At 44.4% G+C, this 26,042-nt stretch overlaps 1 protein-coding gene across 1 annotated transcript; it reads right to left on the bottom strand.

Annotated features, from left to right (window-relative positions):
- Positions 1–25,858, bottom strand: LOC142196940 (O-acyltransferase like protein-like). The gene is made up of 15 exons (XM_075266945.1): positions 25,711–25,858; positions 15,047–15,186; positions 14,697–14,775; positions 14,385–14,523; positions 14,099–14,298; positions 10,032–10,202; positions 9,691–9,793; positions 6,251–6,352; positions 4,616–4,781; positions 4,399–4,478; positions 2,646–2,759; positions 2,007–2,133; positions 1,621–1,807; positions 581–723; positions 1–125 (listed from the first exon to the last, which is right to left on the bottom strand). The coding sequence occupies exons 1-15, from the start codon at positions 25,856–25,858 to the stop codon at positions 27–29; spliced, it is 1,998 nt and encodes a 665-aa protein (XP_075123046.1). The 3' UTR covers positions 1–26.
- Positions 25,859–26,042: the final 184 nt, after the last annotated feature.

Below are 26,042 nucleotides of genomic sequence, written 5' to 3'. Positions count from 1 at the left end.
TTGTGGCGCGAACGTTTATCACTGAGCTAAACGTGCATCAATCTTTGGAACGGTCTTTCAACCAGAACTGTCAAAAGTAGACCAACGACGAAGGTCAATACGGAGTGTCCGATGAAGAGGTACAACTGGTGGAAGGAAAACGAGAGAAATCCTTGGGTTAATGATATTTTTGGGCTCGGAAGCTGCTTCATTGGAAAATACTTCAAAAAGTTGTAATGTGTTTGATCGACTTATCAAACATTTTGATCTGTGGGGATCAAAGGGATCCCTTAGCGGAGCGTTGTGACTATTTCTTTCTGCTTGGCTCTCCTCTGCCATATATTTGGCTGATCTCTGAATCCCGAACTGACTTGATCTTGGAAATTATTGGGACTCAATGGAGCCAGAGACCTATGACAAACATTTTTGGAAATCCCAAGTATGGGGCACACAGTACCAAGTTTATAATAGGGCTCTCTACGTGGCAAAGGCTCCGTTTGGATTGGTCTAGCACCAGGGCCTAGCTGCAACCTGCTACCTCTGCACCCCACAAGCCATGCCCCTATTCTCACTGATTTAAGGGAACCAAATAAACACTCACCATGTTAATATCCTGATAGTGGAAGAGCGACTCCTGCAGGCCGCAGTACAAGATGATAATGATAGGGTGGGTCAGATAACAGGCATAGCTTATTTTGGAAAGGAAACTCCATGCACGGCAAGACAGCAACGTGTTTAGGTGACCTGCGAACAGAAAGAGAGTGCTGTGATGATATTCACATATGTAATGAAACGCAGCTAAAAAACACATCGCGGTTCTTCCTCAGTATTTTTCATTGTGTCTTTTTCAGCATTTTTCAGACTGGATGGACCGTCCATGTTCAGCCTGTTTGCACCCAGCGTGAATGCGGAGTGCGAGAAAGGTCCTGATGACCCCTTTAAGATGGTTATGCACATGAGATGACCTTCCGCCGATTTTGAGGAGACGGGCTAACTATCTGATATACACAGTCCAGTTATATTAATGTGACCACCGCCTACTTTTGACATCAACGTTAAATACCCAATAGCAGAGGCCACGTGTCATCAGCCATCTGGGTGCACTCATCATTGTGGAAGGCACGATGGATCAACACAAGTATGCATCTATCCTTGCGGACCATGTTCACCCCTACATGTGAAATGTTTTTCCTCAGGATGATGGCATCTACCAGCAGGACAATGTGACGTGTCATAAAGCTCGCAGTGTACGTGCGTGGTTCAAAGAGCACCAGGATGAGTTTACTGTACTCACTTGGCCAGCAAATTCCCCGGACTTGAACCCTATTGAGAATCTGTGGGACCACTTCCATTGGTTTGTTCGCGCCATGGATGCTCAACCGCGTAACCTAGCGCAGCTGGCCACGGCACTGGAGTCGGCACGGCTCAACATCCCAGTGACATCATCACAACATCCCCTCTCTTCCTGCACGTCTCGCAGCGGTCCGCTCTGTCAAAGGTGGTTATTCTGGATTTTGACCGGTGGTCCCATTAATGTGACTGGACTGTGTATAAAGAGATATCCTGACCATCCCTCGACTTCAGCTTTCAGAGGAAACAAGGGTTGGTCATGTTGTATTTCAACACATTTACATCCTTTACCTCCATATTCTTCATGGCATAGAACAAGGATCAGGCCAAGAGCCACAGCCCATAATGTACGGTGAAATCCTTGATAAAGTGCAGCCATGATGGAGTAAGAGCTGGGAGTGTCATCCAAAACAAAAGCCAAGGTTATGACTGTGAGCATGATGGCCAGTGCGGAAAACCATCCGAAGACAGCCTGCGCCTATAGAAGAAAAACATACAAAGAAGATGAGGAACAGAAGACCCAACAACTGAGCCTAGAATTGTCTAGAAGAACCCAGTTACAATCTCTGGATATACACAAGACTCCATATTCTCTGACTGCAAGCAGAGATCTGGAAAATGGTGAGGAATTCTAAGAAGTTTTTGCATAACATGAACCCATTTTTGCAAGCACTTACCGTGTTTTTAATATAAGGACATTGCTTTTTGGTAATCATAATGGCAAGAACCATTCCAACTAAAAACGGTCCATATCGGCAATAGGGCTTCGTGTAATATTCCACCCAATAATTCATCCGAGATTGGCTGCGAAAGAGATTATTTTAGGTAAAATCTCCATATAAAATCCCTCTCTCCCTCTGTTTCTGGACTGAAACGGACTTTGAAAGGGGAACATTCCCATGGAAAGGTGCCTAACGCTTCTAAACGTTACACAAATGTATAGTACAAGTGAATATATGAAACAACAAAGAAAAATGCTTCTATCTCCACTTATCAGGCTTCTTCCCTACTCCTTCTTCTCCTAAACGCTACAATCACTCTGAAATCTCTACTTAATATGTCTTGTTCTTCCAAGATGGATTGTCAGCTCAAAGAGAGATCAGATTACTGCTGGCCATAGAAGTCTATGGAGAGGGGAGGAGGAGCATAGTAAGATATGTGGTGCTGCAGCTAGTAATAAGTTTTCAGTCTCACCCCAATTGCTTTATTCATATAAATATTGGTAAGTACTCCGTTATAATGTCCTTACTGTACTGGCCCCGAAAACTTAGGTACCCTTTAAGCGTAGCATCAACTATAGAAGTGATTACATTTACCTTTCACCTTTTGGGTAACGGATTGAAAGTTTTAGATAGTACGAAAGCAAAGTGGAGGTGATGATGCAGGCAGCGGAGGTCAGCGTCACCACAGCGATCATGACACGTTTAGCTCTATACAAGAGAACAATGAAGAGGATGTTAAAGGGGTTGTCTGGGCTTATTTTTTTATGGCCAAATGTGAAAACGTGTGTCCGAACCAAGTGGCAGCCACAGTGGAGCACCTTCTAAGAAGCCACCTGTGGCAATGGCCTCGGGTGACGCCTCATGGAATAAACAGGGGGGCAGAATTTTTTTTTTTTTTTTTAATCAGCAGCCACGTATATTATTGCAATAATTGGCTGCCGAGAATTTTTACTCACCTGTCCACGTCCCTGTCTTGATCGCCCTCCACTGCCGCCTGTAGGTGACGCAACACTTACATCATGACGCTGAAGAACACAACGATGCTGCTGTATGTACAGGACCGGGTGGCCAGGACTGGAATTGGACAGGTGCGTAAAAATTGTCATTCGCTACTGGGTGGTGGGGGGTGGGAGTGTAAATGGTTGTCATATACTGTGTGGGGGCCATAAAATGTGGTCATATACTGTGTGGAGGGCGTAAAAACGGGTCATATACTGCGTGGGGGCCATAAAAAGGTGTCAGATACTGCGTGGGGGCCATAAAAAGGGGCAGATACTGCGTGGGGGCCATAAAAAGGGGTCAGATACTATGTGGGGGCCATAAAAAGGTGTCAGATACTGTGTGGAGGGCATAAAAAGGGTTCAGATATTGTGTGTGGGCCATAAAAAGGGGTCATATACTATGAGGGGGCCATAAAAAAAAAATGGGTCTTATACTGCGTAGGGGCCATAAAAAGGGTTCAGATACTACGTGGGGGCCATAAAAAGGGTTCAGATACTGCGTAGAGGGCATAAAAAGGGGTCATATACTATGAGTGGGCCATAAAAAACGGGTCTTATACTGCATGGGGGCCATAAAAAGGGGTCAGATACTGCGTGGGGTCCATAAAAAAGGGCTAGATACTGCGTAGAGGGCATAAAAAGGGTTCAGATACTGCGTGGGGGCCATAAAAAGGGGTCATATACTATGAGGGGGCCAAAAAAAGGGGTCAGATACTGCATAGAGGGCATAAAAAGGGGTAAAATACTATGTGTGGACCATTAAAAGGGGTCAGATACCACCTAGGGTCCATAAAAAGATGACATGGCTCCCGAGTTAAGCTAGGTTTTTTTTAACAAATTTCGATACACCGAGCTCTTAAGATTAACCCTTACTGCCTATCCTATCTGGGGGACTGAGTCGATATCCTGGGTTCTGGTTCACACTCCCTAAATTTTTGAAAAAAATCTGGCATTTCCATTACTTAATAGAATTAAGACAAATTTGCAGATGTAAAAATTGATGTCTTGAAACCCATCCAATGCGTTGTAATAGATCTGCGGAGGATATTGATGGTCGGAGTAATAGCCGGCTGTAAGATTTCTACAATTAGACAGTAATTGTGGTTATTAGTAGTCTCATCTCGCTTTAGTCATGGGCCACCATGTTCTGTATACACAGTAGTCAGTGGCTGGAGGGAAGGAATTACGCGCGGGGTGCTCAGACATAGCGGTAAGGCTGAGCTAACGCTGCTCTGCGGCTCTGTGCTCTCAGTGATCTATGTTATTAATATCGCCAATGACCGGAGACCACTGAACCCGAACACAGTAATGTCCACATAATGACATGAGCCTGAAGACACACTTACCGGACATAGAGGAAGATTACAAGAGGGGTCGTAAGATGGAACTGGAAATCAGTGGAGAGATACCAGGCCCATCCGGTGCACTGCAATAGACGACAAGGACACGGATCATTATCTCTTGATGGCTTTAGAAAATGTATAGCAGGTAACATATAGGGCCAAATGTATAGGACCGTCACATTGAGACTAGGGATAAGAAATAATGGACATAGATACTTACAGAATCCGAAACCGACACAAAGTTGGTGATGAGCAGGGCGTTCGCCCACCATACCCGCCTGCAGCTGTCCCACTGATGCTTGGGCAACTCCCAAAAAGCGCCCCATTTTACTAGTGAGATCAGTCCAATAGATATAGGGATGGAAGCCAGGTGTAGAGGTTGTAACCTACGGTACAGCCAGAACAAAAACCATCGATACATAAGAAAGAAGACTATGGAGGGTGGTGAATTATCTGAGTTGTTACTATGATTTCAGGATTGATTTTAAAATCCGATTTTCGATCATTTTCCAGCCGATCGCAATCGTGAAATCCGATCTTTCCTGATCCCGATCGCTCAACTCTATTCATGATATATACATGAATAGGGTTGAGCCGATCTTGAGATAACCTCTGACCTCGATCCCGCCGGAAAAGATCGGGATCGGAATTCCGATTTTGATCGTGAAATCTACTCGAATCCGATCTTTTCCGATCCTGATCGCTCAACCCTAGTTGTTACTGGTGCATAGTATTGTGATATCTCACTAATACAACCCCTAACTATATGTCCTAGTAGGGTATATCAACATCATAGAGGTGGTCCTCAACTTGGGGACTGCACGTTCTTTATATTACAAGGATGGTCATTTGTCAAAATGGACAACATGTAACCCTACATTTTTTAACACTAGTCATCTTTACCTGACTACGACTAAAGTCTCCACCAGCTCTATCCTCTTCCGGTCCACCATTATTAATACTATGTCTACCATTACCAATTACAATACTATGACTTTCATAGTACTAGTAGAATGGAAGTCAATCCTTGACTATATCCTAGTAGGATATATGAACATCCACTTGAGGACTGTGTTGACTTGTATTACGAGGATGGTCATTTGTCTAACCTATATTGTTCAACACTACATTGATAGTCACCCATTTTATACCTGACTACGACTACCATTTCCACCAGACCTAACCTCTGTCTGTCTACCATTACTGATATATGCATCCTGGTGTCATCTGCTGGGGTAGTGATCCAGAGCGAAGTCTCAGATCCCTATATAGGGGTTCAAGGGTGGATTCGGGAATCACTTAGATTCTACTTATGGGTTTAGCCCATCATCAGATCCACTGCAATTTTGTTGAATGTACTTGAGGCATGCTACATAAAATACCATCCTAGGTGGAGTTTACGTATTAGTCCAGGTAAGGAAACTCTATGCTTGGAGCCAAACTTGAAATACAGTTTCTTGAAATCTTGCTGTAGTCTAAGCACCCAGTACAATGGGTCAATGGTAGGGTTGAGCAATCGGGATCGGAAAAGAGCGGATCCCGATCGGCAATTGAGCAAATTTCATGATCGGGATCGGCTGGAAAATGATCGGAAATCGGATTTTGAAATCTCAAGATTGGCTCAACCCTAAAAGTGACTTTTCCCATAGAGAAGCATTGACTAGGGTTGAACAATCAGGATCGGAAAAGATCAGATACCGATCGGTGATCGAGCAAATTTTGGGATCGGCTGGAAAATGATCGGAAATCGGATTTTAAAATCGCTCCTGAAATCTCAAGATTGGCTCAACCCTAGTCAATGGCCTATAAGGGCAATGTCTTATCCTGAACCAAGAATAACATAAGGGGCACTTACCGTCTTAACCTTCTGTAGATATACATCATGACCATGGCCAGTGTAACTTCCTGCCCAGAGTTCTCAGTTAAAATTAGAAACGATTTTGCTCCCAGAAATCCACTAAAAAAAAACAACGCAAGTTTTATGACGCTTAATGGAGTCAGCAGTCAGACCCATCTGTCCCGGGTGTTCTGTTATCCAATTTTGGTGTCCATTCAGGCTCATGCTGGGACCTCATTGCTGGAAATCCTGCACCCTACTTGATAGAAGGTGCAGGACTTCCGACTCCGAAGCCACGGCGGATAACCTGAACGTGTACAAACACTGTTGACAGATAACAAAGCATCGGGGAAGTTGAATGGCAATTTTTGGACAACCCCTTTAAGGCCTGTGGTACCTCTTCAGTAGTGTCGGGTGATACATTCGGAACACTGAACAAGAAGGAGACGTACCAGATTTGAGCTCAGAATTGTGATAATGGATAAACTAGGAATAGTAGAGAGACCTAAGGGATTTGCAAACTTTTTTTGAGAGTTGTAATATGTTTTTTAGAGGTGAAGCGATGATTCATGGCGCTCGAGGACCTGAGACAATGGCAGTGGGGTGACAGTGATTTCGGTTGGTGAATATTTTTATATCACAATTAGCGGCCTCCGGAACTCCATTACCTTTCCAGTCTGCCCTCCTAGATTTATCAAAATGCCATCTTGGATCCCACCTGGGAGAAGGCCACAATTAAGTCCTCCTTCTCTATAGTCATCACCCGGTTACATTTTCTTTCCTCGCAGCCACCGTGACCCTATTAAGCTGACTGTTTGCTGACATTTTAGGTTAGATATTATCATATTACACTTCATCATTTCCCCCACTAGAACAGCAGGACATGCCGAGTTCTCTTTTTATCTCCTTATCGAGGACAGGAAGGAGTCCGGGCGCAACTTAACCTTAGTAATTAGAGTCTTTAGAGCGAGGCGCGAGAGGTGGTGGAAGGTTCACTTGTAAATTTCAACAACCATGAGATCAGACGGGGCATTGCGTCGCTACTGAAGAGCCCGGACCAGACGGAATTAAACTCTTCGGTCTTAAATGCTATGTGGATGGCGACTTTAACGGCGCCTTGTCAGATGGGCAGTGGGAAACATGGTGTTGACGAAAGAAAAGCACTGGAGCTATGTTTTTACTGTGAGTAACTAATAAGAGTTCATTCTCAAGTCATACAAGGGGTAAAAACCAATAAGCTCATCTCATGGTAATACCCTCCGGGCGACTTCGTGAAGGCTATGTTTTCTGTAAACCGCCACAGGTATCAACCCATGGAAAGATGTGTACATATGTATGTGTACGTAAGGGAATCCTGGTTATGTGTTACTACAGTCATCATTGTATTCTTCCATTTTACTGGTCCTGGTGGTGCAGTTTACCCACATGCCCAAGGCATCATTCATGACACACATGCAAAGCCATCTTAACATATTGGTGGGCCCTGTGCACCACCACCACGAAATACCTGACCCCCCCAAATTATAATGCTCTCTCAATGACCCCCATATAGTATAATGCCCCTTAGTGGCTCTCACACAGTATAATGGCTCCTTAGTGGCCACCCTTATGATCTGCAGGGTCCTGGCAGTGGGCCCCTAGAAGCAATTCCACTGAAGGTCCCTGGACACACCCAGTCCGCCCCTGTCCTCACCCTAGGTTGCCCCCACAGTATCATGTCCCCCCACCCGCAGGTTGTCCCCCATAGTGTCATGTCCAGACTTCCCCTCATACAGAGGACGCCGGTGAGTTGATGGTGCCTTGGATAGTGGGACAGCAAATGTAAGACTGTTCCGCCTGGTGCAAGTGGACCGTTGGGCCTATGGTTAAAGTGGCCCTGCACACATGAGAATGCGGGATGCTATGTTGGTCCTATAAGGTAGAGTTATGGGATGATGTAAGGAGTTGCCTTCCATCCTGTGGGAGAGGGTGTAAGTATGTGATGTTCAGTGCTGGGTTGTCTGGACTGTGACATGGCTGAAAAAAGGGGACTGAGAGGTGCAGGTGACTGGCTCAAAGCGTGCAGAACTGGGAAGCCAAAAAACACAGAGAGCAAGAGGAGAGGAGAGGAAGGAGACTAAGAACCTATTTACACGACCAAGTTCTTTGGTGTGTGCTCTCTGTGATCCATGGAAAAAATAAACAGAATATGGACCCAATTTATTCACTGAAGGAAATAGGTCTACGAAAGAAATGGAGCCAAGAATTGTCTTATAAGAGTGAGTTACATGAGAGACTCATGGATATAATATACCAGAGAAGAGGCGAGGACAGATCCCTGGCCAATTCTCCTAAAACGATCCTGGCATTAGAGATGTTCCAGACTCCAAGAAGAGCAGGTGAACTTCCTTATTGCCAGAACGTCTTTATACCCTACTGACCCCTCTGGCCTTAGGTCATGGTCTTTGGTGGCACCTGGGAGTGAAGAAAACTGTAGTAACATGCAGAGGTACAGGGTCTACACTATTGGTTATAGGTCTGCTCCGGAGGTCTGGTGTCTATAAAGAGGAAAGTTAAGTCTGGGATCTGTATAAAGGGGGGTTTGTATATAGGGAATTTGTTGTTGTGTCTGTATAAAGCAGGCTCTATACTGGATTTACGGAAAAGTCTGGGGTTTGTATACATGGGGACTATGGTATAGGGTCTGTATAAAGGGGATCTGATGTGATGTCCTGGGTCTGACTAGGTTGTTCTGGGGGCTATATATTTATGGTTAGTATGTGGTCATTTGTTTATGGGGTCTAATTTGTGGACTCTATTTATATTGGGGTATGCTGAATGGGGGTCATGCTATATGGAACGGCCTCTTCACGCGTCTCCGTCAGGCACTGGGGTCAAGCTTCTACGCATGCGCAAGTCGGCTCTGCCGTAGGGCCTTGGGCAGAGCCGATTGCACATGCGGGTGCCCATTTTTTTGGCATGTTGAACTACAGGAGCGTATTGCGCATGCTAGCATAAGTGGCCACAAAAAAATGGACACCCGCATGTGCAATCAGCTCTGGCCAAGGTCCGACGGCAGAGCTGACTTACGCATGCGTAGAAGTTTGACCCCAGTGCTGGAAGAAGATGCGTGCAGAGGCCGTTCCAGGAGAAGATAGAGGCGTCGCTGGAGAGTTCTCTCACGTCATTGGGGACGCCCCCAGTGCTGTTTGAGCGCTGGGGCCCGCCCCGAGTGCTGCAAGAGAACTCATTTGCAAACCAAAGAAAACCGTGATTTCTACCAAACGGTGGCGCAATTTTGTCCACGTGTGTATATGGGGTTTAACATTGCTTTCTTTTATTGTGCCAGTCTTTGCAGGCAGATATCTCTAATGAAGAAGGCCAGCTGAGTCAAGAGTTGCACGAAAGAGGCCATATGGTTCCATATTGGTTATAGTCTGTGGGGGTAGGTTTTTGTCTAGCGAAAAAGATGTTCTTACCTTAGAAAAAAGAATGAATCCACCCCCAGGTACACAGGGCCGCTCAGAGTGTAGAAGTACAGCGGCTTCTCCAAAACTCTTGACTTCCATTCAAAGGAGTTATCTGCAGTGAGACACCAAAATTCCAAACATTATCTGCAGATACATCCTCACTGTTCCCTTGAAAGAAAGTGGACTTTTGCACAAGAGTGATAGACAAGGGTTAAGTATGCCATATGCACTGCAGATCCTTACCTGCACATTGTCTATATCACATACGTATGGGGATTTGGGGAATCCATATTGGTTCCATGCTCAGGTCTTCACATCATACCTAATACTCAAGGTTATTACATGCTCACCAATGTTGAAGACACTGGCCAGCTGGCTGGTATGTCCTGAAATGATCCACAAGAGGCTGAGGACTCGGACGCCATTCAGGGTGGGGAACTCGTGATTCTGGGGGTTCATGGACATCACAGCTGGGAGATTCACTTGTATTGCAAAACTCTTCAGAAGTCGATCAGTATAAGCTGGAAATGGAAGATATTTACTGGACGTGTACACATTCAATGACTCCAATAGATTAGAATAGTGGTCTGCACTCTATGACCCTCCAGATATTGGGAAACTACAACTCCCAGCACAGCACAGGTTACAATCTCTTGCTTTAGGACATATTGGACAAGTTGACTCTACTTGAGAAAACCCCTTTAAGTCAAGTAGGCATGTAATACAAGGAGGTCCCTGACTTTCACTTCATGAGGACCTATAAACTCCACGAGGGCCCCATAGATTTCAAGGACATCTGGGAGGACTGGGAGGAGTATTACAGAGTCTTATTAGTATATAGACTATATACTGTCTTATACTAGTAGAAATATTGGTTATTAGCATGGCTAGAGGGGTACAAAGGTGGCAAATAGAATTGGTGCCCCCAAAATGGCAGCATGAACTAGTAGACATATTGGTTATTGGCTTATCCATAAGAGTGAAGAAGTTGTAGGTAAAGATGGCGCCAAACATGGCAACATGAATTAGTATTTGTATTGTTGGCATAGGGGCTACAGTAAGAATGGTTTCCAACATGGCAGCAGGCACCAGTAGACATATTGTTTATTGGCATAACTATAGGGTTGCAGACCTGGACTAGAAGGACCCTGACAAGTAAGACTGGGAAGCTACAGCAATAAAGTAGAAATTGGGGCCTAGAACTGATGTTTTTGGTGTTAAAAAGATAATTGTTACATTACAATACAATGAGGAGTATTGGCCTGGCTAGTCTATCATGTCTATAGTAGGTGGTGGAGAGTATTGGCCCGGCTAGTCTATCATGTCTATAGTAGGTGGTGGAGAGTATTGGCCCGGCTAGTCTATCAGGTCTATAGTAGGTAGTGAGGAGTATTGGCCAAGCTAGTCTATCAGGTCAATAGTAGATAGTGAATAGTATTGGCCTAGCTTGTTTATCATGTCTATAGTAGGCAACGAGGAGTATTGGCCTGGCTAATCTATTATGTCTATAGTCGGTGGTGAGGGGTATTGGCCTGACTGGTCTATTGTATCTATAGTAGACAGTGAGGAGTATTGGCCTGCCTGGTCTATCATGTCTATAGTAGGCAGTGAGGAGTATTGGCCTGGCTGGTCTATCATCTCTATAGTAGGTAGTGAGGAGTATTGGCCTGGCTGGTCTATCATCTCTATAGTAGGTGGTGAGGGGTATTGGCCTAGCTGGTCTATCATGTCTATAGTAGGTAGTGAGGAGTATTGGCCTGGCTAGTCTATCAGGTCTATAGTAGGCGGTGAGGTGTATTGGCCTGGCTGGTCTATCATCTCTATAGTAGGTAGTGAGGAGTATTGGCCTGGCTGGTCTATCATCTCTATAGTAGGTGGTGAAGGGTATTGGCCTGGCTGGTCTATCATCTCTATAGTAGGTGGTGAGGGGTATTGGCCTGGCTGATCTATCATCTCTATAGTAGGCGGTGAGGTGTATTGGCCTGGCTAGTCTATCAGGTCTATAGTAGGCGGTGAGGTGTATTGGCCTGGCTGGTCTATCAGGTCTATAGTAGGCGGTGAGGTGTATTGGCCTGGCTAGTCTATCAGGTCTATAGTAGGCGGTGAGGTGTATTGGCCTGGCTGGTCTATCAGGTCTATAGTAGGTAGTGAGGAGTATTGGCCTGGCTAGTCTATCATGTCTGTAGTAGGTAGTGAGGAGTATTGGCCTGGCTGGTCTATCATGTCTATAGTAGGTAGTGAGGAGTATTGGCCTGGCTAGTCTATCATGTCTATAGTAGGTAGAGAGGAGTATTGGCCTGGCTGGTCTATCAGGTCTATAGTAGGTAGTGAGGAGTATTGGCCTGGCCAGTCTATCATGTCTATAGTAGGCAATGAGGAGTATTGGCCTGGCTAGTCTATCATGTCTATAGTAGGTGGTAAGGGGTATTGGCCTGGCTAGTCTATCATGTCTATAGTAGGCAATGAGGAGTATTGGCCTGGCTGGTCTATGATGTCTATAGTAGGCAGTGAATAGTATTGGCCTAACTGGTTTATCACGTCTATACTAGGCAGTGAGGAGCATTGGCTTGGCTAGTCTATCATGTCTATAGTAAGTGGTGAAGAGTATTGGCCTGGCTGGTCTATCAGGTCTATAGTAGGCAATGAAGAGTATTGTCCTAGCTAGTCTATCATGTCTATACTAAGTGGTGAGGGGTATTGGCTATCCTGCCCAGTAGCTGGTACATACCAGTGGCCCTATGACGTTTATAACTGAGGTCCCACTGACACCTGATGAATTTCTCTGTATTACAGAAGCTAATTTTGCAACCTTCTGCCCTTTATCCCATGCGCCCCTATATAGCATGTCTGGTGCATAATACATGACTTCCTCCTAATTGATGTGATGAATTATTGATTGTTGGCACCGCGTCCCCAGCGCCGTCCCCGGATGAATCCGCCTGATATTAATTCATATCACAGCCGCGGCTCGTCTCAGGGGAACATTTGTTACCGTCATTAACCTGCTAATTCTACAGCTTGTACTTCTATTCACCGTATTACACAGACTGGAAAAGGTTTTATGCGGCTCCTCGAAGGAATTAACTGCTTCTTACGACTTATCTTACTCTTTTGTTGAGAACTTTTCCAGCAGGTTGTGTCTCTCTCTAGGGCTTCTTTGGAATAAAACTGTATTTAACCCTTTCCAGCTTGCATACTTTTCAAAGAATGAGGATTTTCAAGTCTTAATTTATTCCCCAACAGGTACCTGACTTGCTGGAATTACTAATGCTTATCGGGAACTGGCGCAGATGTGTGATATAACATACACATGAGTTATAGTAAATCTGGGGTGTCCCTGCCAAGGCCCGTCTTCATTCCGTCCCATTCTGCCCATTATCTAAAGTGGCGAGCAGGGCGCAGGAACTGAGATGTGCCAAAAATATGTCAAGTTGAGAGACATTTTTGGTGCACATTTGCGTAACTAGAAACTCCTGGGCCCTAATACAAAATCTGTAACAGGATCCCGTGTCCTATCTAAAGAGACATTTGGGACCCCCCAGCCTCCATGGCCTGAAAGTGACTGCTACCTCCCCCTATAGCTACACCCCTGATTATAACCACCTACCTACTATTATATAAGTCACCCTCGACCAACCAAAACAGCTCTGGCCCAACAAGGTATGACCTACACAAGGCCTCTCACTGTGTCTTATGCTATTTGTCCCATTAGACATCCTCAGAAGATCCTCCAAAGGCGTTTTTTGGTCCTGGAGGCGTTTTTGATACTGGTGACCTATCCTCAGTCATCAGTATTAGATCCATGGGGGTCCGACACCCAACTCCCACAACGATCAGCTGTCCAAGCTGTCAGTCATGTGAATGAATGAAGATCTCCAGAACCCCAGTATGGCCATTAGACAGTGTACAGAGCCTTTTGCGTCTATCTTCACACACTCTATAGTTCCTAAAACTGCTCATTGGACCCCAGCAATAGGTCATTGGCATCAAAAAAGACCACAGGACCAGGAAATGCCGTTATGTTACTATGAGGGGCCTCCATGGATCAGTGAGACTCGGGCACTTATGGCACTTTTGATAGGTACCCGGATCACCGCACGAGACCTGCTGTTTTAGGGATGCTTTGATATGGACAGGTAGCCCTATCGGCATTGGTTAAGTGGAGGTTCTAGGGGAGTAGCCTGCAATATGGCGGCACATGTAGCGACTATGGCCAACTCTGGGTCCTCATAAATCCTCCGAACACCTGACATGGTCTACAGCTAACTTCTCCTCTCTACTTGGCCTGCACCAGTGATATATTCTATATTCTCCAAATGGAAAGGCTTGTTCTCTAACTATGACTCAATTTGCGGAATAAACTACGCAATTCCCAGTGATCTAGTGAGCGGCGTGTATAGTCATCTCCGGATATTACTCTGCTTCTTCTCGCCGCCGTATGCCTCCTCCAATGGGAAATTTGATTTTCCTTCAGGCTTATCACGCTCCGGAGTCCTCTGTTTCCGATGTAAAATGATGGTCCTGCACTGCTCAAATGATGATGAGGCTTTGGCGTTAAGAAGAGCGCTGTAAATGGACGCAATTACGGGCAAAATGACGAACAAGCCACTGAGGCACCTGCCGAAAGCGAAGGTTATTAGGACAGAGTTATGGTCATGAGCTGGAGCTTATAGAGCCATGATGGACATGAGGCTCGTACTTACAGGCAAATGATGGCGAATGTATCAGACGGGAAAAGGCCCCGCGAGCAGAACGTCTCCGCCACAACCGGAATGGTTTCATTCTGCGTTACGAAATTAGGCAAAGGGTCCAGGAATGATGCCCCCCTGTATTTAAGGAGATCTGTAGAAATATATAGTATCTGAAAATCTAGAGACCACACATCATCTCACATTGACACCAAAGTCCAAGCCAGTGACCGGCTCATCCATGGCCACACAGCTTGGACCTTGTGTCCTGGTCTGGACATGGTCGTGTGAATTGGCCCTAAAAGGCTGAGAAATGTTATGTCTTACCCATAGACGCCATTGTTGTAATATCTCTGCTGCTACAAGAATCTGGAACACAAATCCCAATGACGAATTTCACTCCTTCCTTAAGATAAAGAAAAAGGGGAAAAGTAGAGTCCTGTCTTCTAAGAGCGGACTTATACTATAATGCAGTACATGGCGCCATATAATGCATAAGGTACAAACTTGCAGATCCTCCAGACTTTATATAGACTCTTCTCGAACCATCTTATTGATGGAGGTTACCTATGTAGGAGTCCTGATAGCTGAAAATGTACTAATAGGGTATTAGACAACCTAGATAGTCCCTTCGATGCAATGTCCAGTCTGATATAATACCAATAAACATGTCTGACCTGCTCCACATGCATCTTGCAGTATTCTCCTTCAAACTTCCTCCCGGGAGCTTGAACTGAAAGGCATTCACTATAAGATCCGAGGCGGTCCACATTCCCATTCACTATCCCGCTTCCTTGCTTTCCTAAAGCATCATACACTGTAAGAGAATAGAATATATAACATGTGGGACTTAGACAGGCTGTGCTGGTGTAGCAGTGCGCCCCTTGTAAATTTCCAGTATACAGTGTTACACCCGGCCTATCCGTCATGCTGAGACTTGCATTCGGCCTCAGTCACTTGACTATACCAGTGCCGTGGCCCTTCATTCTCAGGATTAGTGGACGTCTCAGAGATCAAACCAGCACTGATCATTAAATAATGGCTGATCCCAGCAATGTATCATCACTGTGCAAGATGGGAAGATCCCGGTATAAATAATACAGGGATAGAACTACAGGGTAACAAAGAGAAAGTGTCACAAATGGCCTTGGTGGAGACCCCTGGAAGACTCATTGATATAACCCTAGGCCACAGTATAGGGATAATACACACAGTGATGTCACAGTACAGAGATAATACACACAGTGATGTCACAGTACAGGGATAATACACACAGTGATGTCACAGTACAGGGATAATACACACAGTGATGTCACAGTACAGGGATAATACACACAGTGATGTCACAGTACAGGGATAATACACACAGTGATGTCACAGTACAGGATAATACACACAGTGATGTCACAGTACAGGGATAATACACACAGTGATGTCACAGTACAGGATAATACACACAGTGATGTCACAGTACAGGATAATACACACAGTGATGTCACAGTACAGGATAATACACACAGTGATGTCACAGTACAGGATAATACACACAGTGATGTCACAGTACAGAGATAATACACACAGTGATGTCACAGTACAGGGATAATACACACAGTGATGTCACAGTACAGGGATAATACACACAGTGATGTCACAGTACAGGGATAATACACACAGTGATGTCACAGTACAGGGATAATACACACAGTGATGTCACAGTACAGGGATAATACACACAGTGATGTCACAGTACAGAGATAATACACACAGTGATGTCACAGTACAGGGATAATACACACAGTGATGTCACAGTACAGGGATAATACACACAGTGATGTCACAGTACAGGGATAATACACACAGTGATGTCACAGTACAGGATAATACACACAGTGATGTCACAGTACAGAGATAATACACACAGTGATGTCACAGTACAGGATAATACACACAGTGATGTCACAGTACAGGATAATACACACAGTGATGTCACAGTACAGAGATAATACACACAGTGATGTCACAGTACAGGGTAATACACACAGTGATGTCACAGTACAGAGATAATACACACAGTGATGTCACAGTACAGAGATAATACACACAGTGATGTCACAGTACAGGGATAATACACACAGTGATGTCACAGTACAGGGATAATACACACAGTGATGTCACAGTACAGAGATAATACACACAGTGATGTCACAGTACAGAGATAATACACACAGTGATGTCACAGTACAGGGATAATACACACAGTGATGTCACAGTACAGGGATAATACACACAGTGATGTCACAGTACAGGGATAATACACACAGTGATGTCACAGTACAGGGATAATACACACAGTGATGTCACAGTACAGGGATAATACACACAGTGATGTCACAGTACAGGGATAATACACACAGTGATGTCACAGTACAGGGATAATACACACAGTGATGTCACAGTACAGGGATAATACACAGTAATGTCACAGTACAGGGATAATACACACAGTGATGTCACAGTACAGGGATAATACACACACAGTGATGTCACAGTACAGGGATAATACACACAGTGATGTCACAGTACAGGGATAATACACACAGTGATGTCACAGTACAGAGATAATACACACAGTGATGTCACAGTACAGGATAATACAGTGATGTCACAGTACAGGGATAATACACACAGTGATGTCACAGTACAGGATAATACACGCAGTGATGTCACAGTACAGGGATAATACACACAGTGATGTCACAGTACAGAGATAATACACACAGTGATGTCACAGTACAGGGATAATACACACAGTGATGTCACAGTACAGAGATAATACACACAGTGATGTCACAGTACAGAGATAATACACACAGTGATGTCACAGTACAGGGATAATACACACAGTGATGTCACAGTACAGAGATAATACACACAGTGATGTCACAGTACAGGGATAATACACACAGTGATGTCACAGTACAGGATAATACACACAGTGATGTCACAGTACAGGGATAATACACACAGTGATGTCACAGTACAGGGATAATACACACAGTGATGTCACAGTACAGGGATAATACACACAGTGATGTCACAGTACAGGGATAATACACACAGTGATGTCACAGTACAGGGATAATACACACAGTGATGTCACAGTACAGAGATAATACACACAGTGATGTCACAGTACAGGGATAATACACACAATGATGTCACAGTACAGAGATAATACACATAGTGATGTCACAGTACAGAGATAATACACACAGTGATGTCACAGTACAGGATAATACACACAGTGATGTCACAGTACAGGATAATACACACAGTGATGTCACAGTACAGGATAATACACACAGTGATGTCACAGTACAGGATAATACACACAGTGATGTCACAGTACAGGGATAATACACACAGTGATGTCACAGTACAGGGATAATACACACAGTGATGTCACAGTACAGGATAATACACACAGTGATGTCACAGTACAGAGATAATACACACAGTGATGTCACAGTACAGGGATAATACACACAGTGATGTCACAGTACAGGGATAATACACACAGTGATGTCACAGTACAGGGATAATACACACAGTAATGTCACAGTACAGGGATAATACACACAGTGATGTCACAGTACAGGGATAATACACACACAGTGATGTCACAGTACAGGGATAATACACACAGTGATGTCACAGTACAGAGATAATACACAGTGATGTCACAGTACAGGGATAATACACACAGTGATGTCACAGTACAGGATAATACACGCAGTGATGTCACAGTACAGGGATAATACACACAGTGATGTCACAGTACAGGGATAATACACACAGTGATGTCACAGTACAGGGATAATACACACAGTGATGTCACAGTACAGGGATAATACACACAGTGATGTCACAGTACAGAGATAATACACACAGTGATGTCACAGTACAGGATAATACACACAGTGATGTCACAGTACAGGGATAATACACACAGTGATGTCACAGTACAGGGATAATACACACAGTGATGTCACAGTACAGGATAATACACACAGTGATGTCACAGTACAGAGATAATACACACAGTGATGTCACAGTACAGGGATAATACACACAGTGATGTCACAGTACAGGGATAATACACACAGTGATGTCACAGTACAGGGATAATACACACAGTAATGTCACAGTACAGGGATAATACACACAGTGATGTCACAGTACAGGGATAATACACACACAGTGATGTCACAGTACAGGGATAATACACACAGTGATGTCACAGTACAGAGATAATACACAGTGATGTCACAGTACAGGGATAATACACACAGTGATGTCACAGTACAGGATAATACACGCAGTGATGTCACAGTACAGGGATAATACACACAGTGATGTCACAGTACAGGGATAATACACACAGTGATGTCACAGTACAGGGATAATACACACAGTGATGTCACAGTACAGGGATAATACACACAGTGATGTCACAGTACAGAGATAATACACACAGTGATGTCACAGTACAGGGATAATACACACAGTGATGTCACAGTACAGAGATAATACACACAGTGATGTCACAGTACAGGGATAATACACACAGTGATGTCACAGTACAGAGATAATACACACAGTGATGTCACAATACAGGCATTATACACTATTTTATTACCATAAACTCCTAAGCTCCCCCTAGTGGCCGCTGTAGGCAGCTAGAATTTCTCCCTTTGATATCTTTATGTGTTCAGGGTATTTGGCGGTCTTTGCTCTAGAGAGATATATTATAAACTTAATCCTGGCAGAATTTTCGATCTATTTCCATAAAAAAAAGAAAATGGCTGACTGCTCTGATGTCTTCATATTGCCGGGCTGATCTACAGTAGTAACGCTAGAGATAAAATTGATTTACGGACGGACGCAGTCTATAAAGTAAACTAAATAAAATATACCCGTCTTTCTATTTTTACGGTATTCCCTGAGAAAAATTAGAAACACTTCCCCCCCTGTCATGTAGTAAAACAAATTGACTGAAACATGACTTTTTACACAAGAATCTCTGGTATAAAGCGTCTGCCTGCGGCTACAATGCCGGGAATCCCGATGAGACTCGTACCGCTCGTACCGCGCCTCCGAATCATTCTTTTCTTCTTTAACGTCGCAGTAAAAGAGATGATAAAAAGACGCCGCCAGTTATCTGTAATTCTGAGCGGAATCGGAGACGGGGAACGATTGGTTCCGCTCAGTAGATGATAGATGGTGGAAATTACTGACGGCTCCTAATCTGGTAGGATTAGCGCAAAATGAGTTGTGAATGGAGTTTATGGCGGATGATGAGACCTCCGAGGGCGGCTGACGTCTGTATGATCGCCTGTCTAAACCTTGCCTGTGTTTTTGATGTTTTTATATGTTTGAGGGTCTATGAAAAGAAAGAGTGGAAGGAAGGAAGGAAACCTATGGAATAATAATGGAGGAAGTGGGGTAAAATTAAAAACACGCAACCAGTACTCAACATTGACCCCCCTCCAACTCCTTCCGCCAAGGAGATCACCAAGGACTCCACATAGACAAGGCCATGATGGTTTATTACTACCCCGGATATGGGGGGCTTGGAGGACAGAGACAGATTAAAGGGCTCTCTCACTAGATTTTCGTGTTTTTAGCTAAAGATATGGCTATTCAGGTGTTGTTAATTGTTTGTAGAAAGACCCCCCCCCCCATTTTTGTTAATTACTGTGGAAATTGCTATGCAAATCAGCTCCACCGTGCACCCCATGCGTCATACCTTCTGGACGCCCACCACTGCCTCCAAGCCCTCCTCCTCCTGCTTATTCACCGCCTCCATCATCGGCGGTATCTATTGAAATCAGTAGCGCTCCCTCCAGCGTAATTCTGTCATTTTCCTGTAGAGAACATTGCGAGCTGACAATGGAGCATGCGCAGTAGCGCGCCGGAGGGAGTGCTATATGCGCACGCGCATGATTTCAATAGAGGCTGCCGACGATGGAGGCGATGAATAAGCAGGAGCAGGGCTTGGAGGGAGCGGTGACACATGAGGGTGCACGGAACGCCCACCATGCATAGTGGAGCGATTTTGCATATCGATTTTCACAGTTAATTAAAATAAACGGGGGGGGGGGTCTTTCTACAAAGGATTAGCAGCACCTTAATAGTGTTTTTAAAGGGATTGTACCACTAAGTAGCTATTTTTTCTGCTTTAGACGTCGGAATAGTCTTTAGAAAGGCTATTCGTCTCTTACCTTTAGACGTGATCTCCGCGGTGCCGTTCCTTAGAAATCCCGGGTTTTTTACCAGTATGCTAATGAGTTCTCTCGCAACAATGGGGACGGACCCCAGCGCTCAAACGGTGATGGGGACGTCTCCACTGCTGCTCAAGAACTCTCTCCAGTGACGCCTCCTTCTTCAGCTGCAACCTCCCATTCTCTGTTATCTTCCTTCTGCGTTAGCTCCGACGCCTGCTCAGTCGTCTCTGCCAGCGAGACACTAGTAGAGCCGACTGCACATGCCGGCTGGCGGCCATATTTTCGAGGCCGCAATTGCGCACACGCTCCTCGAAGTCTTCGCTGAACAGAGCGTTCTGCGCATGCTCAGTAAGGTCTGTACAGACCCTCCGAAGCCTGGATGACTTCACTCGCGCGTCGGAGGTCTGTACACACCTTACTGAGCATGCGCAGTACGCTCTGTTCAGCGAAGACTTCAAGGAGCGTGTGCGCAATTGCGGCCTCGAAAATATGGCCGCCAGCTGGCATGTGCATTCGGCTCTACTAGTGTCTCGCTGGCAGAGCCGACTGCGCAGGCGTCGGAGCTAATGCAGAAGGAAGTCCTCGGGCAGCAGTGGGGATGCCCCCATCGCTGTTTGAGCGCTGGGGTCCGCCCCCATTGCTGCGAGACAACTCATTAGCATACCGATAAAAACCGGGATTTCTAAGGAACGGCGCGGCGGAGACCACATCTAAAGGTAAGAGACGAATAACCTTTCTAAAGGCTATTCCGACGTCTGAGGCAGAAAAATACCTATTTAGTGGTAGAATCCCTTTAAAGGCTATTCAGGCATATCTTTAGCTAAAAACACAAAAATCTAGAGATAGCGCCCCTTTAACAGATTTGGGAATATTTGGTATAGAAAATAGATGTCTACGAGGAAACGTAATAACAATGTACAAATATATGACAGCGCAAAGAACTTTCTAATCATCCTTATACTCCTAGGCCTGTGACAGTGACAAGGGGACGTTCGCTACGTCCGGAGGAGAGAATATGTCACAAGTAACTTAGACGAGGATTCTTTACTGTAAGAGCAGCGAGGTTACGGAACGCGCTGCCTCAGGATGTGGTGATGGAGGAGACATTGTGCAGGTTCACGAAGGGCCTGGATGACTTTATCACAGAAAACGGGTTGTAGATTTCTGGTAAAGACAAGTTGATCCAGAGATTTATACTGACTGGTGGAGCCGAGAAAGTGATTGGCATCAGCTTCATGGGGTTGTTTGTCTTCCTCTGGATCGCTGTAGGGTTATAGGATAGACTTCATCCAGCCTCATCTATTATGTAACTATGTCCATGAGTGCAGCATATAAAGTGCAAGCTGTGTGTGAAGAAGCTCAATAATGTGATCGAAACATTAATACTATATGTTCAGATTGTTACCTCCGAAATAAACACGAATCTGCTGCTTACTGTCCTAGAGTTATACTATGACATCACTGTGTGTATTATCCCTGTACTGTGACATCACTGTGTGTATTATCCTGTACTGTGACATCACTGTGTGTATTAGCTCTGTACTGTGACATCACTGTGTGTATTATCTCTGTACTGTGACATCACTGTGTGTATTATCCCTGTACTGTGACATCACTGTGTGTATTATCCCTGTACTGTGACATCACTGTGTGTATTATCCCTGTACTGTGACATCACTGTGTGTATTATCCCTGTACTGTGACATCACTGTCTGTATTATTCCTGTACTGTGACATCACTGTGTGTATTATCCTGTACTGTGACATCACTGTGTGTATTATCCCTGTACTGTGACATCACTGTGTGTATTATCCCTGTACTGTGACATCACTGTGTGTATTATCTCTGTACTGTGACATCACTGTATGTATTATCCTGTACTGTGACATCACTGTGTGTATTATCCCTGTACTGTGTGTATTATTCCTGTACTGTGACATCACTGTGTGTATTATCCCTGTACTGTGACATCACTGTGTGTATTATCCTGTACTGTGACATCACTGTGTGTATTATCTCTGTACTGTGACATCACTGTGTGTATTATCTCTGTACTGTGACATCACTGTGTGTATTATCTCTGTACTGTGATATCACTGTGTGTATTATCTCTGTACTGTGACATCACTGTGTGTATTATCCTGTACTGTGACATCACTGTGTGTATTATCCCTGTACTGTGTGTATTATTCCTGTACTGTGACATCACTGTGTGTATTATCTCTGTACTGTGACATCACTGTGTGTATTATCCCTGTACTGTGACATCACTGTGTGTATTATCCTGTACTGTGACATCACTGTGTGTATTATCTCTGTACTGTGACATCACTGTGTGTATTATCTCTGTACTGTGACATCACTGTGTGTATTATCTCTGTACTGTGATATCACTGTGTGTATTATCTCTGTACTGTGACATCACTGTGTGTATTATCCTGTACTATGACATCACTGTGTGTATTATCCCTGTACTGTGACATCACTGTGTGTATTATCCCTGTACTGTGTGTATTATTCCTGTACTGTGACATCACTGTGTGTATTATCCCTGTACTGTGACATCACTGTGTGTATTATCCCTGTACTGTGTGTATTATTCCTGTACTGTGACATCACTGTGTGTATTATCTCTGTACTGTGACATCACTGTGTGTATTATCCCTGTACCGTGACATCACTGTGTGTATTATCCCTGTACCGTGACATCACTGTGTGTATTATCTCTGTACTGTGACATCACTGTGTGTATTATCACTGTACTGTGACATCACTGTGTGTATTATCCCTGTACTGTGACATCACTGTGTGTATTATCTCTGTACTGTGACATCTCAAATGCAAGACTGCTGTCTAGGCCCCTGCCTCCCGACTTTCATTATGTCAGTGGCCGAGAGAAACCTTCATCTTCGACCCATTGTCTCCAACCCCTAATCTTTGGCAATAGTGACAGCAGGGATCGGTAATCATTACTGATGCCTTCACACATGCTGGGCTTTCGCGCAGGCTGTAGGGACGATTGCCAATCCCTGCTGCCGCTAGTGTAAGGGATCAGAGTTTGGGGACAACGGGCAGGAGATGAATGTCCATCCTGGCCGGCTGCTGTTAATACTAATTATGTGTGGGGGCAGTAATGGGGAATTATACTGGGGGAAGGGGGTACTAAGGAGCACAATAATGGGGCACCAACGTCCCATTAGTGTCCACCACAGTATAAGGCTCCTTACTGCCCCCACCCACAGTTTAAATCCACATTAGTTCCCCCCCGCTTTGTATATTACCATGTTAGGAAATATTTTTTCATAATTTTACAATGATTGAAAGGTTTTTGTTTGTTTTTTACATTGAAGTGGACAATATGTCCACCACAGGCCACTATCCAGTGTCTATTTGGATTGATACGGAGAGCTTATTTTTTGTAGGACAAATTGTACTTCATAATGGCAACATTTCATATTCGGTTCAATGTACTGAGATTCTGGGAAAATCAGAAAGGGACAGACTTACTGAAACTGTTCCAGTTTCTTTTGTTTTGCTTTTACAATATGTAAACTGAATGCGTGGAATAGCCTACCCAGGAGCTAAGACTTCTACAGCCTTATTCACATGAATAGCCAAGAAATCTGTGCTGCGACACTAATGTCTGTGTGTCTATTCACACAGTCAGTTTTAACAGGCTTCCAAAAATAGGACATGTTCTAGACCGGGCCACAGGTCCTATTCCTGTCTGATTTTATGACCATGCTTCCATGGCTCCTAGCTCCTATTCATTGAATGAAATGGGCCATGGTAGTTGGTTACTACACAGTCATCTACAATCAGTTTAAGAGCTAGAAATCTATGGAATAGCCTACCTCAGGAGGAGTTTATTATTCCACAGATTCACAGCGCTTACACTAGTCTGCCTTGTTCGCTGGCTCTTTACTATGAGAGCAGTGAATCCATGGAATAAAGACCTAGCTCCTGGTGTAGGCTATTCCACAGATTCACAGCCATTACACTAGTTTACATTGTTCGCTGGTTCTTTACTGTAAGATCAGTGAATGTGTGGAATAAAGACCTAGCTTCTGGTGTAGGCTATTCCACAGATTCACAGCCATTACACTAGTTTACATTGTTCGCTGGTTCTTTACTGTAAGAGCAGTGAATCCATGGAATAAAGAACTAGCTCCTGGTGTAGGCTATTCCACAGATTCACAGCACTTACACTAGTCTGCCTTGTTCGCTGGTTATTTACTGTAAGAGCATTGAATCCATGGAATAAAGACCTAGCTCCTGGTGTAGGCTATTCCACAGATTCACAGCCATTACACTAGTCTACATTGTTCGCTAGTTCTTTACTGTAACAGCATTGAATCCATGGAATAAAGACCTAGCTCCTTGTGTAGACTATTCCAGAGATTCACAGCCATTACACTAGTTTACATTATTCGCTGATTCTTTACTGTAAGAGCAGTGAATCCATGGAATAAAGAACTAGCTCCTTGTGTAGGCTATTCCACAGATTAACAGCCATTACACTAGTTTACATTGTTTGCTGGTTCTTTACTGTAAGAGCAGTGAATGTGTGGAATAAAGACCTAGCTCCTGGTGTAGGCTATTCCACAGATTAACAGCACTTACACTAGTCTGCCTTGTTCGCTGGTTCTTTACTGTAAGAGCAGTGAATGTGTGGAATAAAGACCTAGCTCCTGGTGTAGGCTATTCCACAGATTAACAGCACTTACACTAGTCTGCCTTGTTCGCTGGTTCTTTACTGTAAGAGCAGTGAATCCATGGAATAAAGACCTAGCTCCTGGTGTAGGCTATTCCACAGATTAACAGCACTTACACTAGTCTGCCTTGTTCGCTGGTTCTTTACTGTAAGAGCAGTGAATCCATGGAATAAAGACCTAGCTTACAGAATACACTCTGATGTCACACTGACTGTTATCCGAGTGCACTCCACTGCAAACCCAGCGCCACATTGGTTGTGTGAATAGAACCTTACAATACAATTACTAATACTTATAAAATGTATGGTTTCTCCTTTAAAGCAAGTGGTTGTACTTACTGAGCATGGCATAAGTTTTAGGCTCCTTAGAGTTCAGATCCGACAAGTAATCCATGGTGTCCTGCAAACATTTGGCTGATAGATTTGCCGGAGCTGCAGCAACGGCAGCGAGGCTGCAAATAAATACAAGGATCCCGTCCGACAACATGGCGCAGACTACGACGACTTGCCAATGGCTGAGCCTTTATACACGACAGGGTCAGGGCTTGGGCAAATCACATGAACAATTTCTGTTTTCCAAGGCAGCTGTGGAGCGTAAGCTAAAATCATTATGCATAAAAAAATCAATTACCACCCCAGCTTTACCTGTGAATGGGAAGCGTCTCGTGTTT

Source organism: Leptodactylus fuscus, chromosome 1 (genome assembly GCF_031893055.1).
Source record: "Leptodactylus fuscus isolate aLepFus1 chromosome 1, aLepFus1.hap2, whole genome shotgun sequence".
Classification (NCBI taxonomy): domain Eukaryota; kingdom Metazoa; phylum Chordata; class Amphibia; order Anura; family Leptodactylidae; genus Leptodactylus; species Leptodactylus fuscus.
The sequence above is the reverse complement of the archived record's forward strand: the minus strand, read 5'-3'. Positions and strand labels throughout refer to the sequence as shown.